The 13497-nt window shown below is 35.8% G+C and overlaps 1 protein-coding gene across 2 annotated transcripts in view; it reads left to right on the top strand.

The window, feature by feature from the left end:
- Positions 1-13497, top strand: part of TRPM7 (transient receptor potential cation channel subfamily M member 7) — a 61402-nt gene that overhangs the window by 39199 nt on the left and 8706 nt on the right. Inside the window, exons 17-28 of one of the 2 annotated variants that reach the window (XM_075045189.1) lie at positions 201-429; positions 1657-1812; positions 1955-2098; positions 2802-2930; positions 3864-4148; positions 5258-5432; positions 5986-6118; positions 6950-7134; positions 7834-7966; positions 8442-9157; positions 11263-11339; positions 12190-12249. In XM_075045189.1, the coding sequence (XP_074901290.1) occupies positions 201-429; positions 1657-1812; positions 1955-2098; positions 2802-2930; positions 3864-4148; positions 5258-5432; positions 5986-6118; positions 6950-7134; positions 7834-7966; positions 8442-9157; positions 11263-11339; positions 12190-12249 (2422 nt within the window). Of the gene's footprint in view, positions 1-200; positions 430-1656; positions 1813-1954; positions 2099-2801; positions 2931-3863; positions 4149-5257; positions 5433-5985; positions 6119-6949; positions 7135-7833; positions 7967-8441; positions 9581-11262; positions 11340-12189; positions 12250-13497 lie in introns of both variants that reach the window. The other variant, XM_075045188.1, reaches the window with a different exon arrangement.

Raw genomic sequence — 13497 nt, 5'->3', positions numbered from 1 at the left:
TGCATATGTTTTTAATAGAAGTCACCAATTCACGTGTTGCAGTTATAAATTACTGTACAGTATATCTGTACAGAAGGGACAGGTAATAGTCCCTTCAAGTTGTGCTACTGGGCATTTGATTGTACAAGAAAACTGAACCTAAACTCAAGGCCATTTCTGTAGATACTAAATTCTGTTTTGTTGGTTTTTATTCATTCTAGTGAGTTTGGCCAACTGGCAGTTGAACTGTTAGAACAGTCCTTCCGACAAGATGAAACTATGGCAATGAAATTACTAACCTATGAGCTTAAAAACTGGAGCAACTCAACTTGTCTGAAGCTAGCAGTGTCATCAAGGCTTCGTCCATTTGTAGCACATACTTGTACGCAGATGTTGCTATCAGATATGTGGATGGGAAGGCTGAACATGAGGAAGAATTCATGGTACAAAGTAAGCAGTGTCACAGTTTATTGGTGTAAAAAGGATCAAGAGAATTTATGTTTAAATGGAAGGAAAGCATCTGTTTAAATGCTATTGGTATAAAGCTTTCACAACTATAGCTTATGTTAATCAATCCTGTAAAACAGTCTCCTATAACATAATCAAAACTGGAAATATTTATTGTAAACTCTTCTTTTGACACTCTATTATCTTTTCAAATAAGGTACAGAAATATAGAAGGCAAAAACCAGGCAAGTAGCCTTTAATCAGAGGCTTAAAGAGATCATGTGAATACTAATCCACTACTAAAAACATAGTGGTAAAAAACCTTAACAGACAGAAAACCCACTGTAAGAATATAGTTTCATGCATTTTGGCTTTTTACAGGCGGCACATAAGACTTGATGTAGAAAAGCTTTGTGTATGTCCTATTTTGGAGGAAGAAACTGAACAAAAGCAGGGCACAGAATGAAACAAGGGTAGGCAAATCGGGGACAGGTTTTCCAATGGTGCCCTCTGTGATATAGATCAATTGAACCAAAATGGGAGTTGCATATTTCTTTGAGATGGTGTACCAAAACCTAATTGTTGCTATAGAAATATAATGAAATAAAACTTTCCTACAAAATATCTACAAGCATCATTTAACTTGTCACCTACTAAAATCCTCTTTCATAACTGATTAACCATTTTCTCGCTTGCTTTGTAATAGGCTAATGACAATAAATAGCTTTTACTTATTCTCTTCATCCATACCTTAGCTCATTTTTCTACCGTAAGTTGAAAAAAAAATCCCAAAACAAAAAAACCACCACCACCCCACCCCCAAAATCCAAACCCCAAACCCACAACCTCTGCTTTTATATGCTATTAAATACACCTTGACAGTAGACAGTTTCAGAGTTTCTGGGAGTGGATTAAAGAACAGAGTGTAAACAGAACATCTCAGGATCTTCAGGCTTGGAGTATATTCTTTCTAGTGGCTTTTAGTTTTGGAATTCATGAATTCTTCCCCTTTCCTATATCTTCAAGTCAAGGAACACTCTGTATATGTGATTTTAGCCTGTTAAGTGTGTATATAAGTAATAACAACTAATTAATTTTCTACATTTTTTCCTCAATAACAAGCAAGTGAAATCTGGATAATATATTTTCAGAGGATATTCTGTGTGTTGGTGTGTTCTGATACTGTAACGTAGCTGGGAACTATTTGCACTTAGTCTTCATCTTTTGCAGGTGATACTGAGTATTTTACTCCCTCCTGCTATACTGCTGTTGGAATATAAGACCAAGGCTGAAATGTCACATATTCCTCAATCTCAAGATGCACATCAAATGGCAATGGATGACAGTGAAAACAACTTCCAGAATGCAGCAGATGAAATACCTATGGTAATGTGGGGCAGGGGGAGATAATAAAAAGAATATTTCTAACTTAAAATAAATAATTACATTTTTAAATCAAAGCAGGAGTTAAAATGGGTGTCCAAAAGCATGTATTCTCTATGTGAAGTTAACAGTCCTTTCATTTTAGGAGGTGTTTAAAGAAGTAAGGATCTTGGACAGTACTTTAGAAAAGCATGATATGGAGACTCCAGCAAAACCTAAAAGACTTCCAATTACACAGAAATTTTATGCATTTTATCATGCACCAATTGTGAAGTTTTGGTTTAATACGGTGAGTTTTCTTCTGAATTGTGTGTTTTGTTTGGAAATCTAATGTGGATTTTTGGGTTCTTTTCCCAACGTGTAGCTCTGTGACCTGAATCAAAGTTTAAGCACTTTTTAAAAAACAAACAAAACCCCCTTACCTTGCTAGGCTAGAAATGAGATTTTGAAAAACTGCATATGCACATGCAGTACTACATGGTTTGGGTTTTTCTCAAGTTCATGATGTTGGCTTTGAGAAATACTTTTTTTTGTTTGGTTGGTTTGTTGGGTTTTTGTGGGTGTTTTTTTTTGTTTTTTTTTGTTTTTTTTAAGCTTAGAGGGTATTTAGCATGAACATTTTTATTCCGGCCCAAGTAATTAATTTTATCAGTTGCTACCAGGAATTCTATAATCATTTATTAGGCTATAGTTTTCATGCACAGCTTTGTTTAAATTACTGTAATAGAAACTCTAAAATTTGTATTAAAGGAAAAATAGCTGTAATAAGAACAAAGCTTTTTGCTAACAATAAATAGCTTATTACAGCTATTTTTCCTCTTCTAAGAAGAAAATGTATACCCTCATGAATAATAACTTGTCTGCTTAAAGGGGTAAGTATAGTACTGTAATTCTACTTGAAGCTTTTATTGTATACCACATCAAAAGTTTCCATGCACATCTATAAAGAAACCTTCAGTAATTATATGTATAATTTTCACTGCTTTTTTTAGTTGGCATACTTAGGATTCCTCATGCTCTACACATTTGTGGTTCTTGTAAAAATGGAAGAATTGCCGTCTGTTCAAGAGTGGATTGTTATTGCTTACATTTTCACATCAGCAATTGAGAAAATTCGTGAGGTATGCCTATAACAATCTGGGATTTTAGTTTTCTTTGTCAATTAAAACAGTATGCTTTAAACTGTGTTTATAAACAAGAGAACATAAGAAACTTCAAGCATCAGAGTACATAATACCTTTATCTTAAACTCTGGTATAAGCTGCTAGTTTCAGTACCAGTGTTTCCTGGCCTGCTGCTTGGACTTAGCTTGGTTTTCTTGTTTCCAATGGGGAGGAGATGGAGGTCTATTAAAAGGAGGTGGGTTTTTTCCTCCTAAATTTCAAGGAACTGGTAATGACATCTTGGTCTGATTTTTTTGTTTTGTTGTTGTGAAAATTCCTGCCCCAAGAGTTGATTTATTTATTTTTTTTTTAGATATCCGTAACTAATCACTGTCTACAAGTTGTAATGAAATAAGCAACCTTACTTTTCTGAGGGGCGAAATGTGTATTTACTTACTAGTGTCAGTCAAACTCTACCACTATGCTATGACTGAGATGACAAAACAAAAAAAGGTTTATCAAGACAGGATAGCTATCACAACTACGATGTTGCTGGTCAGCAAGAACTTTTGAGAAGTTCTGTAAGAATTTTTAAATGAGAGAGAGAAAGTTAGCTCATTAACCTGGTACCTCAGGTCCAAGTGAAGGGGCAGAAAGTAGGCGTCGTTTTTGTAACAGTAACTGCCTCAAAAGAAAAAAACAACGCCAAAAAAAGCCCAAACCCAAAATTCCTTCATAAATTGTTCAGACAGAAGGAAACATACATCCTCCTTGTCCTTGTTGTGAAGCTGACACAGTTAAACACTGGTTTTGATTCCTCGGTGTAAAACAGTTATCCATTTGAATAGATATTTTATTTTTGGAAGTATAAAAACGTTAGCGATTGATATACTTCAGTGTTGGTCCACATGCAATAAATATGAGCAGACCTGACTTTTATTTTTATTGCAGATTTTTATGTCAGAGGCTGGGAAGATTAATCAGAAGATTAAAGTGTGGTTCAGTGATTACTTCAATATCAGTGACACAGTTGCCATTGTCACTTTCTTCATTGGGTTTGCATTAAGATTTGGAGCAAAGGGGAATTTTGGTGAAAACACTTACAGAGAAAATTATGTGTTTGTTGCTGGAAGAATAACATACTGTCTCAATATAATTTTTTGGTATGTGCGATTACTGGATTTTCTAGCTGTAAATCAACAGGCTGGCCCTTATGTTATGATGATTGGGAAAATGGTAAGTACTACTTTTGTTACTGTTTTTTTTTTCCCCAGCTGAAGTACATTTTTCTTGCTGCATCCATTTACAACTTTTCTAGAAGTTTTATTTAAAAAAAGATTGCTTATCCTGGTGTAATACATCAACAAATCAGTGTGCAGAATTGGTTAGCTGAAATACAACTTAATGTGTTTCAAAACAAGCACTGATTAGAAGGCTTCCTTTATAATGGAGCTTTCTCTGTCACATGTGTGTAAAAAGCTGGCATATCTTCCTTCTCTGGTCTGTTTTGTTCTTAGACATCAGAGACTTGAATGAATATGATGATGCTTTTTTCTTGATTCATCTAGCATTGCTTCCCTTTTGGGTCTGAGATGTATTTATAGGCTTGGTTTTCTTGCCTTTGCGCTCTCTAGTGCAAGACTTTAACTTGTTTTGTGTCCTAAAGCACCTTCGTATTTTGTGCTGTGGAAAACTGGGGAATAGATTGTGGCTCCATTCTTGTCTTCTCTCACACAAAAAATATTCAAGTTGTTTAAATTTAAAAATAAATAACTTTGCTTTACTGTCAGTGAGCTATTCTGAAAGTTAAAAAAGACGTTAAGGCTTGAGAACAGTATATATGAGGGCGGAAAGGGTGTTTGTTTTTCTTCCTCCTATAAAATGGTTCCTACAAAGTTGAACCCTGTCATTCCTTAAAAATGAGGGCATCAAGTTGCTTGTTTCTCACTTTGACTTCTTGCAAGAGGCTTAGGTTCTGCGTTTCAGCCCTTGGAAAACCAACCTCTGTGTTTTGTGCAGCTGTTGAGTGCATTTAGGAAGGAATGTTTCTCTTTATTAGCTGCTACTCATCCACATAATAAATATTTGAGTTACAAAGGAAATACTCTCAGTTGCCCTTGGCCAAGGATACCAAATACAGTGTAAGAAAGGACAGGAAAAAAACAAATTTTCTTACAGGGTTTGTATTTCAGTCGGAAAATGTTGTTAAATAACAAGTGTCCTAGACTCCTTCCCTTATAAAATACATAGAATTCATCAAGCTTACACTGTCAGTGTAAAAGTGTTTAAAGTTGTGAAATCATAGTGATGACCTTGTGGGTTAACTGACTTTTCTGTGTTAATAGGTGGCCAACATGTTTTACATTGTGGTGATTATGGCACTTGTACTACTTAGTTTTGGTGTTCCCAGGAAGGCAATATTGTATCCTGATGAGGCACCGTCTTGGACTCTTGCTAGAGATATTGTGTTTCATCCATACTGGATGATTTTTGGTGAAGTGTATGCCTATGAAATTGATGGTAAGGCACTGCAATTTTGAAGCAAGGAAGGAGAAAACTTACTCTGATAAGATTTTCTCAAGATCTTAAGAAATTCTAATTTTATGAAATGAAATGCCCAGTTTTGTTGACGTTGATTCCATTCGTTGGATTATCTCCTCTTAATGGGTTGCAGCTGTACAACTTCTTAACTTGACTTTTTCATTACCCTTTATAAAGCTTGAATGGCTTAGAATGAAAACTCTACTTAATCACAATTTCTCACCAGGCTATCCCTAGCAAGATTTTGGAATTTTCCCCCAGAGCTATATGATGCCAAAATTTTGGCTGTGGTGGTGTATTACGCTTTTTAAAATCTGATAATATGATTATACCACAGTATTAACCAGAAACTTTGTCTGCTGTATTTTTCTACCATATTCCTAAATGCATGGAGACATTTTGAATTGCAGAACCAGTGCATGATAGTTGGTTGTTGCAATCTTTGTAAGTGATCTTTTTTTTCCTCTATCTATACCTGCTGGGAGTTCTAAAAGTTGTATGTATTTTCTCTGTATTTTTTTTCCCAACACAGTGTGTGCAAATAATTCTGATGAAAAAGTTGCTCATCTCTGTGGCCCAGGAACATGGTTGACCCCATTTCTTCAAGCTGTCTACCTCTTTGTACAGTACATAATTATGGTTAATCTCCTTATTGCATTTTTCAAGTAAGTATATGGGTAATTGTTAATTTTTGCTAATCCTTTGATAAGTTTCTATTTCACTGCAATAAGATGACAAGAGAAAAAGAGCTGATGTCAGTTCAAAGCAATCCCATTTGCTGGAAGCATTTTCAGGTTCTAAGGCTGGTCTTCATCCCCTCCTCACTGCAAGCCTGTGATTAAGTAGGGAAGTGTGTGATGTGACTGGTATGTGTCACATCTATGAGGCCAGGGGAATCAGAAGTTTAAAAGAATTCGAAAGCATTTTGTAATGTCTCTTTGTCAGAAAACAAAGTTGTTTCCTCATCTGTATGTTGACTGTTGTTCCTAAATTCATTTGATGTTCTCTAGTTGGTTGAGTTGAATTGTAGTAGAGTAAATTGTCTTTTACAGTTCTCTGCAGGTGTTTGATTTATGGGAATAAGCCGCTCACTAACACTGAAGAACAGCAGACTGCAGAATTAACGTGGTGTGATATAAAAATCTGGGTTTAGTTAGAAACAATAATTATTTTATTTTGTTTGGCAAACTTGAAATTGATTGCAGTGTAATTATTTCTGAGGAAATATACTGAGATGTTACCAGATGGGAGAATTTTTTAACCCTCTTGCTTTGGATCATGGTGTTTTCTTGAATGTGTTTCCAACTTCCACTAAAATAATTTGCAGTAAAATACAAGCATGTGCTTTTTGTCTCTTACTTAACTACCTTCAGAATTCAAGATTGTTATCAAAGTGTTAAAACAAAACAAAACAAAAAAACCCAAACACCAAACCCCCACCACCCACCACCCCAAAAACCACCTTGATGTGTTAATACTTTTCTGTTCCCTTTCAGCAACGTGTATTTACAAGTCAAGGCAATTTCAAACATTGTGTGGAAGTATCAACGCTATCATTTCATTATGGCCTACCATGAAAAACCTGTTCTGCCTCCACCACTTATTATTCTTAGCCACATGGCTTCCCTGTTCTGTTGTATATGTAAAAGAAGAAAGACAGACAAGACTTCAGATGGGCCAAGTATGAACAGTTATTATAAAAAAAAAATGCATTAACTTTTTTTATATGATTAAAGCAAAATGTCAGAAAAGTGCTATGTTCTTGGTTATAATGTGTATGCTCAAGAAAGCCGAAGCAGGTTCTAATTTTCCATGGTTTTAGTATTGATTAAGACTCTAATTCTGTTCAAAGTCCCGGTGTTTTTATGAAGGGTATAATGCACAGCCCCTAGAAATCTCCAGTCAAACCAACTTATGACAAAAACAAACAAACAAAAACCCCCGAGATTAGATTTCCTGTTAGTGTTAATAGGGGAAGAATTTTTTTTTTCTTTCTGGAAAACTTCTGTTCTTATTGGAAACCCTTTCAAAATTTAAAAAGGGGGGGAGGGGGAGTTCCACAGATGATAAAATTCAGCTAAGGAATCTAGCTTCTGTCTTAGAGAAAAAGATTGGAGGGTAGGAGCATAGGGAATTATACTATTGTGCACAGAGCTCCTCTCAAAATTACTATTTTGATTTTTATTTTAGCGGAAATCTTTGGCCTTGAACTTTTTTCTAGCAAGGAGAAAGTAAGGGTCTTAGGTGGCACTGTGGTTTTTTGTTGGTTTTGTTTTGGTTTTTATTTTTGACACGCTTTGTGAAGTTGTAGCTATTGGTTTCCAGCACCTGTGCTACTTCACTACATACACATCTTCTTAACTGTTTAATCTCTCTTTAGAACTCTTCCTGACAGAAGAAGATCAAAAGAAACTTCATGATTTTGAAGAGCTGTGTGTTGAGATGTATTTCAATGAAAAGGATGATAAATTTCATTCTGGAAGCGAGGAGAGGATTCGAGTCACATTTGAACGGTAGAATATTTACAAATAAAATTTCCGAATAGAGAAGCTTAGAACTTCTGCAGGTTTTTTAAATGTGCTGTAAGGGGGGGTAAAATGCAGCTCAAGAACGTAAGTATTTATGCAAACTTTAGATGATGTCTTTCCATTGCTGTGCAGAAACTTATAATGTGATTGATGCTTCCTGATGTGTAGCAGCACTCAGTAAGCTGAGGCAATCATATTATTTAGTTTCTCGTGATGTTTTAATAAACTGATACATTTGAAAAAGTGCTATAGGCCCTCTATTGATGTGTATGTTATTTTTGTGATTCCGAAGTATGTACAAATGTTGTATTACAAAGCAGTCCAATACTATAGTGTATATCATCTTGAAATTTCAGAGGTGTTTTCCTTATTAAATGGGCAGAAAGGGTTGCAAAGGTGTTTCTTTTGCATATTGAGAAAAATACCTTTCATAGCTACTTCATAATTTGATTTTTCTTAGGGTGGAACAAATGTGCATTCAGATAAAGGAAGTTGGTGATCGTGTCAACTACATAAAACGGTCGTTACAGTCTTTAGATTCACAGATTGGCCACCTACAGGATCTCTCCGCTCTAACTGTGGATACTCTGAAAACACTGACTGCACAGAAAGCTTCAGAAGCTAGCAAGGTTCATAATGAAATCACACGGGAATTGAGCATTTCAAAACATTTGGCACAAAACCTCATTGAGGATGGCTCTCTAAGATCTTCTGTGTGGAAAAAGCACAGCATTGGAAATGTCTTCGGTTCTTTTCCGCAAGGAGGCCTTGAAAGTAATAATGCTTTACTCTGTAACATTTCTATACGTGATGAAAAAGAAGCCCAGCATAAGACAGTTGGTCAGGAGTTAGCTCCAGTGCCCCGAAGAGAAGAAATAAACTTTCAAGAGGCAGGTTCCTCAGGCAGTGCCTTACTTTCAAATGCTGTTTCCCCTCCAGAACTTCGCCAACGAATACAGGCTGCAGAGATCTCAAAATCCATTAGTAAAAGTAAAAAATTAGGCAATTCATCCAACAGCATGCCACATGTAACATCCCCAACAGCTAAATTTTTTGTTAGCACTCCATCTCGGCCCAGTTGCAAAAGTCAGATGGATTCTTCAGGAAAGCATGAAGAGACTGTTTTCTCTAAGACTACAGGAGGAGATAATAATGTAGAATTTGGTGCATTTGTGGGTAAGTATAACAAAGTAGATTCTGAATGTCCTGAAGTCATTATTAGCTGCTCTTATCCTCTTGCTTCTGGCTCTGCTTGCCTTGCTTTCGCCCAACCTTGTGTTGAAAATGGAGGATACATTAATTGTGGTTTTATTCATGATGAGAGTGACACTAATGATAACTACAGCTGCAGAGTTGACAAATGTGATCACCAGTCCTCTGTCAACTTATTGAAGAACAACCGCCAAACGAAGTTCTCTTTTTCAACTGGCGACTTGACGTCAACAGTCAACTGTGGCGGCTCACATGGAAAATTGAATATTAAAGATGAACTTTGCAAAAGTCAGCATGTCCATGCAATGGAACTACAAAACCAAGATTTATATTCTAACATCCTTATGGGACTACTTCATAAACTGTGGACCAAATCTAAGCCACAAGGTTTGACTTATCAAGAATTGTATAGTATTTTGGGTGTATTCCGGTTGCAGGTGACTTTATTCTACCATTTTGCTCTGCTTTTTTTTGCTTTTAACATCTCTAATTTCCCTATGTTGCTTGAATTTTTTTTACTTAAATTATCATTTCTTTATAATTCTGTCACATAGACAATATTTTTCTGAAAAACATTAGCCAGTTGTTGAGTATAGCAGTTTTGTGCAATTAGTAGCTCTACAATTTGGTACGGGCGTTGTAGACAAACGTTTTGTGACTCATTATAAAGATCCTACCTTCTCATTGCATAAATCAAAAATATTGTCTATTTCTTGACGTAATTACAGAAGACTTCTTAGGCTGATGGAATCCTGGACAAATATCTGTGGTATCTGTGTCAAGCTGAGGGATCCTCCTGTACTATGTTTCTAAACACTGTTGTAACTGGGATCTTCCACTGTTGCCTAGGCTAATGTATCTTTTGGCAGTCATTTTGGAAGCTTCCAAAGTCCTTTTTTTAAATACAGCATTATGCCTCCCCTCAAGTTTTGCTTAACAGTAAAAAGGTGCACGTTTCTGGTTAGACTTACCTACGTATTTGTCCGGTAAAACAGTGGCAGATTCATTGCAAAATACAGGTGTGGGTTTACTAACTGATTTCTGTAAAGTAGATAATGCTTTAAGTACGTTTAGCGTATAGCAGAAGATCACAATCTGGAATAGTCAGGTTGCCTGCAGAGGTGGCGTCTTGCCCCAGTTGTTCAGGGATGTCTCGGTGTTTTCTTCCAAAGGTTTGTTAAGGATGTAAAAATTTAAATCTTTAGACAAGAGTTTATTCTACAGATGTGAAACTTGGAGTTCTAAGAAGTTACCTACATACACTAGCATTTTTAGATTTGTATATGTGTAGGAAGAATATCTACACGTCTGTGCACTCAGTAGCTATTTGTTAATAATTTCCTCATGGTTTAAAAAGAAACCAAACAACTTTTTAAATTCAGAAAGCAAGACTAAACAGAAATAACGGACAGTGATTGTATAACTCTTATCTAATCTTTAAATGTACTTCACCACTAATAACTTTGAATACTAACTATACTTATTTTACTGGAGCCAAATTTTTAGCGTATGGTCCTCTCACATCTCTAGCATTTAGAACATACTCTTCATTCTTACTGTTCATGTTTTATAAAACTTGTCATACAGTGCAGCTTTCCGTTGTGAAACCAAGTAGATTTGCATTCATTATAAAGCCACCTGCTTGGTAAAATTCTGAAAAGTATTTCTTGCAACTGGGAGGATGAAGGGTATGTTGTAAAAGCTGCCTCAAGAAAACTGTCTGCTTTTCCTTCATTTGTCAGACGTACATAAAAATACTGTAATTCAGACTGCCCTGTTCCTTTTATGTGAGGAGCATATGCCTGAGTAAAATTTTAAAATGTTAGTTTTACTTTTTGAATTGTGGTAATCCACGTCTTAATGCAGGAAAAGCAATAGTTTTATATTAATATTTTGTTACACTGATTTTTACTTTAGTGTGTTTGGAAAGTCTTCTTTAGTGCAGACAGGCACAGAGAACTTAGATGATTTGTAACCCTTTGCTGTGGTGATGCAAACTATTGGCATGGTCAGAACATTGGACGTTGCCTTTGATTTTGAATACTCTTTTTGAATTCACTGTGTCAAAGGTCACAGGGACAGCATGGAGTTACAGCGGTTTAAAGAAGCAGCAAGCAAAATTAAAGAAAGAAGTGCTGATATTGAGGTAAGCATGAAGACTTTCTGTCAAACATGTTAATGGGGATAATTTTTTTTTTTTTTAACTGCAACTTCACAATATGTTTTGAAAAAGTCTAAGAGCAAATATAATCAAAGAACTTGCAAAATGAAGCCTGGAAGGAATGTGTATCTGCTTTATGATTAAAAAAAAAAAATATCTGGTGAAAACTCATGCAACCTTAACTACACATCGAATACTGTTGCTTCATAATACGATACTAATGAAATAATAAACAAGATCTGAGATTATGAAAACTGAGATAACTACAATGGTGAGTTAAGATAAAATTATGTATCCCATAATTAGTGTTTAATGAAATGTTTGACATTCATAAATTTCAAGATCAGCATTTAGGAAGAATTCAGTGATTTACATGATATTTTATAGAGCAGGACAATAGTGTATATGATTTTAAAACATGACAAAAGTTGTTCATTATGATTCTAAGAAAAGGCATAAACTAAAATCATGTGTAATTTCCATTTTCTTAAAGAATATTAAAAATAACTAAATGGAAAGTGATTAATCATAACAAACCTGTCCTCCAAGTGCTATAGTATGTATAAAAAAGCTAGTTTTGTCACTGTAGCTGTTAAGATAAGTTAGTAAATACAAGTTACCATTTGCAGTTACCCCTCATTCAGGGGAGAATCTGACTTGAGAATTCCATTATGGCCATTTGCAATATCAGTGTTCTTCTGCTGAGTTGTTCCTTCTGGACCTTCTGATAAGTATAGCGTGTGACCAAAAAGCTTTTTTTGTGTGTGTATTTTTGGCATCGGTTTCTTGGTAATAATGTTTACAATTTGCTTTGGATTTTTTTTTTTTTTAATAGGAGCAACAGGAAGACTTCAAAAAAGCTATATTGGAGGGTATAGAGATAACCAGACTTCAAGTAAGTAAAGAAAGTTTCCACTTATTAGAGACATCATTTTCACCAGATACTGAATGCATTCTTTACAGCGAAGACAGGAACTCTGGTTTCGTATATCATTATCTGTAAGTAAACCCTGGTCATGATTTAAAAAAAGGTGTACCATTGAATCTTTGTACAAATAGAGCTGGATGTCTCCTTGATGTAGGTCTAAATAATTCCAGTGTTTGGTACTATTGGGATGCAAACTCCAGTAGCATTTCCAGACAGTACTGCTGTTCTTAGATGGCTGGTAATAGAGTTGTCCCATCTTAACAGGTGGGACTGCTTTGATTCTTACCTTTCAGGTAGGTGCTACAGTCATTGATTGTAAGATGCTGAAGATGTATGCTGAACACTGAAATGCATATAGACCTCAAAATGGGTCTTCAGAAGACACTTTCAGCAGGTGCATTCTCTGTGTTACATTCCAGTGACGTATCTGTGTTTAGGGATGTAAAGAAATAGTCTTTCTCGTGTATGTATGTGTGTGTACATATATATATACATACACATATACATATACACACACACGTGTGTGTTTATAGACACACACACATTTTGGACACACATACATACACACATGCCTGTGTGTATGCGTTTAGGGGTGAGTGTGTGTGTATTCCTTAAGAGGGAAGGTTTGTCCTGGTTTCAGCTGGGTTAGAGTTGATTGTCTTCCTAGTAGCTGGTACAGTGCTATGTTTTGAGTTCAGTATGCAAGAATGTTGATAACACTGACGTTTTCAGTTGTTGCTAAGTAATGTTTAGTCTAAAGTCAAGGATTTTTCAGCTTCTCACGCCCAGCCAGCGAGAAAGCTGGAGGGCCACAAGAAGTTGGCACAGGACACAGCCAGGGCACCTGACCCAAACTGGCCAACACGGTATTCCATACCATGGGATGTCATATCTAGTATAGGAACTGGGGGGAGTGAGTCAGTGGCTGCGTGGTGCTTAGTTATTGGCTGGGGTTAAACCACAAGAAGTTTGAAAAAGGGTGGTAACAATTTCCTAACTGTGATAAATCTTGGAATCAAAAGCAGGGCATAGCATTGCAAGTTCTAGTTTTTTATTCTTCAAAATCTTGAATTTTTACTTCTTATTCAGATAACCATTGGAATTAACAGGCTGGTTGTGAGGAATGTTCCAGCCCTATGCCAGTCTACATGTAGTTCTCATTTGTGATGAAACTGCCTTTCTCCTTTTTTGCAAAAGAAATACTTTGTTGTCAAA

Source organism: Buteo buteo, chromosome 13 (genome assembly GCF_964188355.1).
Source record: "Buteo buteo chromosome 13, bButBut1.hap1.1, whole genome shotgun sequence".
NCBI lineage: Eukaryota > Metazoa > Chordata > Aves > Accipitriformes > Accipitridae > Buteo > Buteo buteo.
Note: the sequence above shows the minus strand (reverse complement) of the source record. Positions and strands in the feature narration are given on the sequence as shown.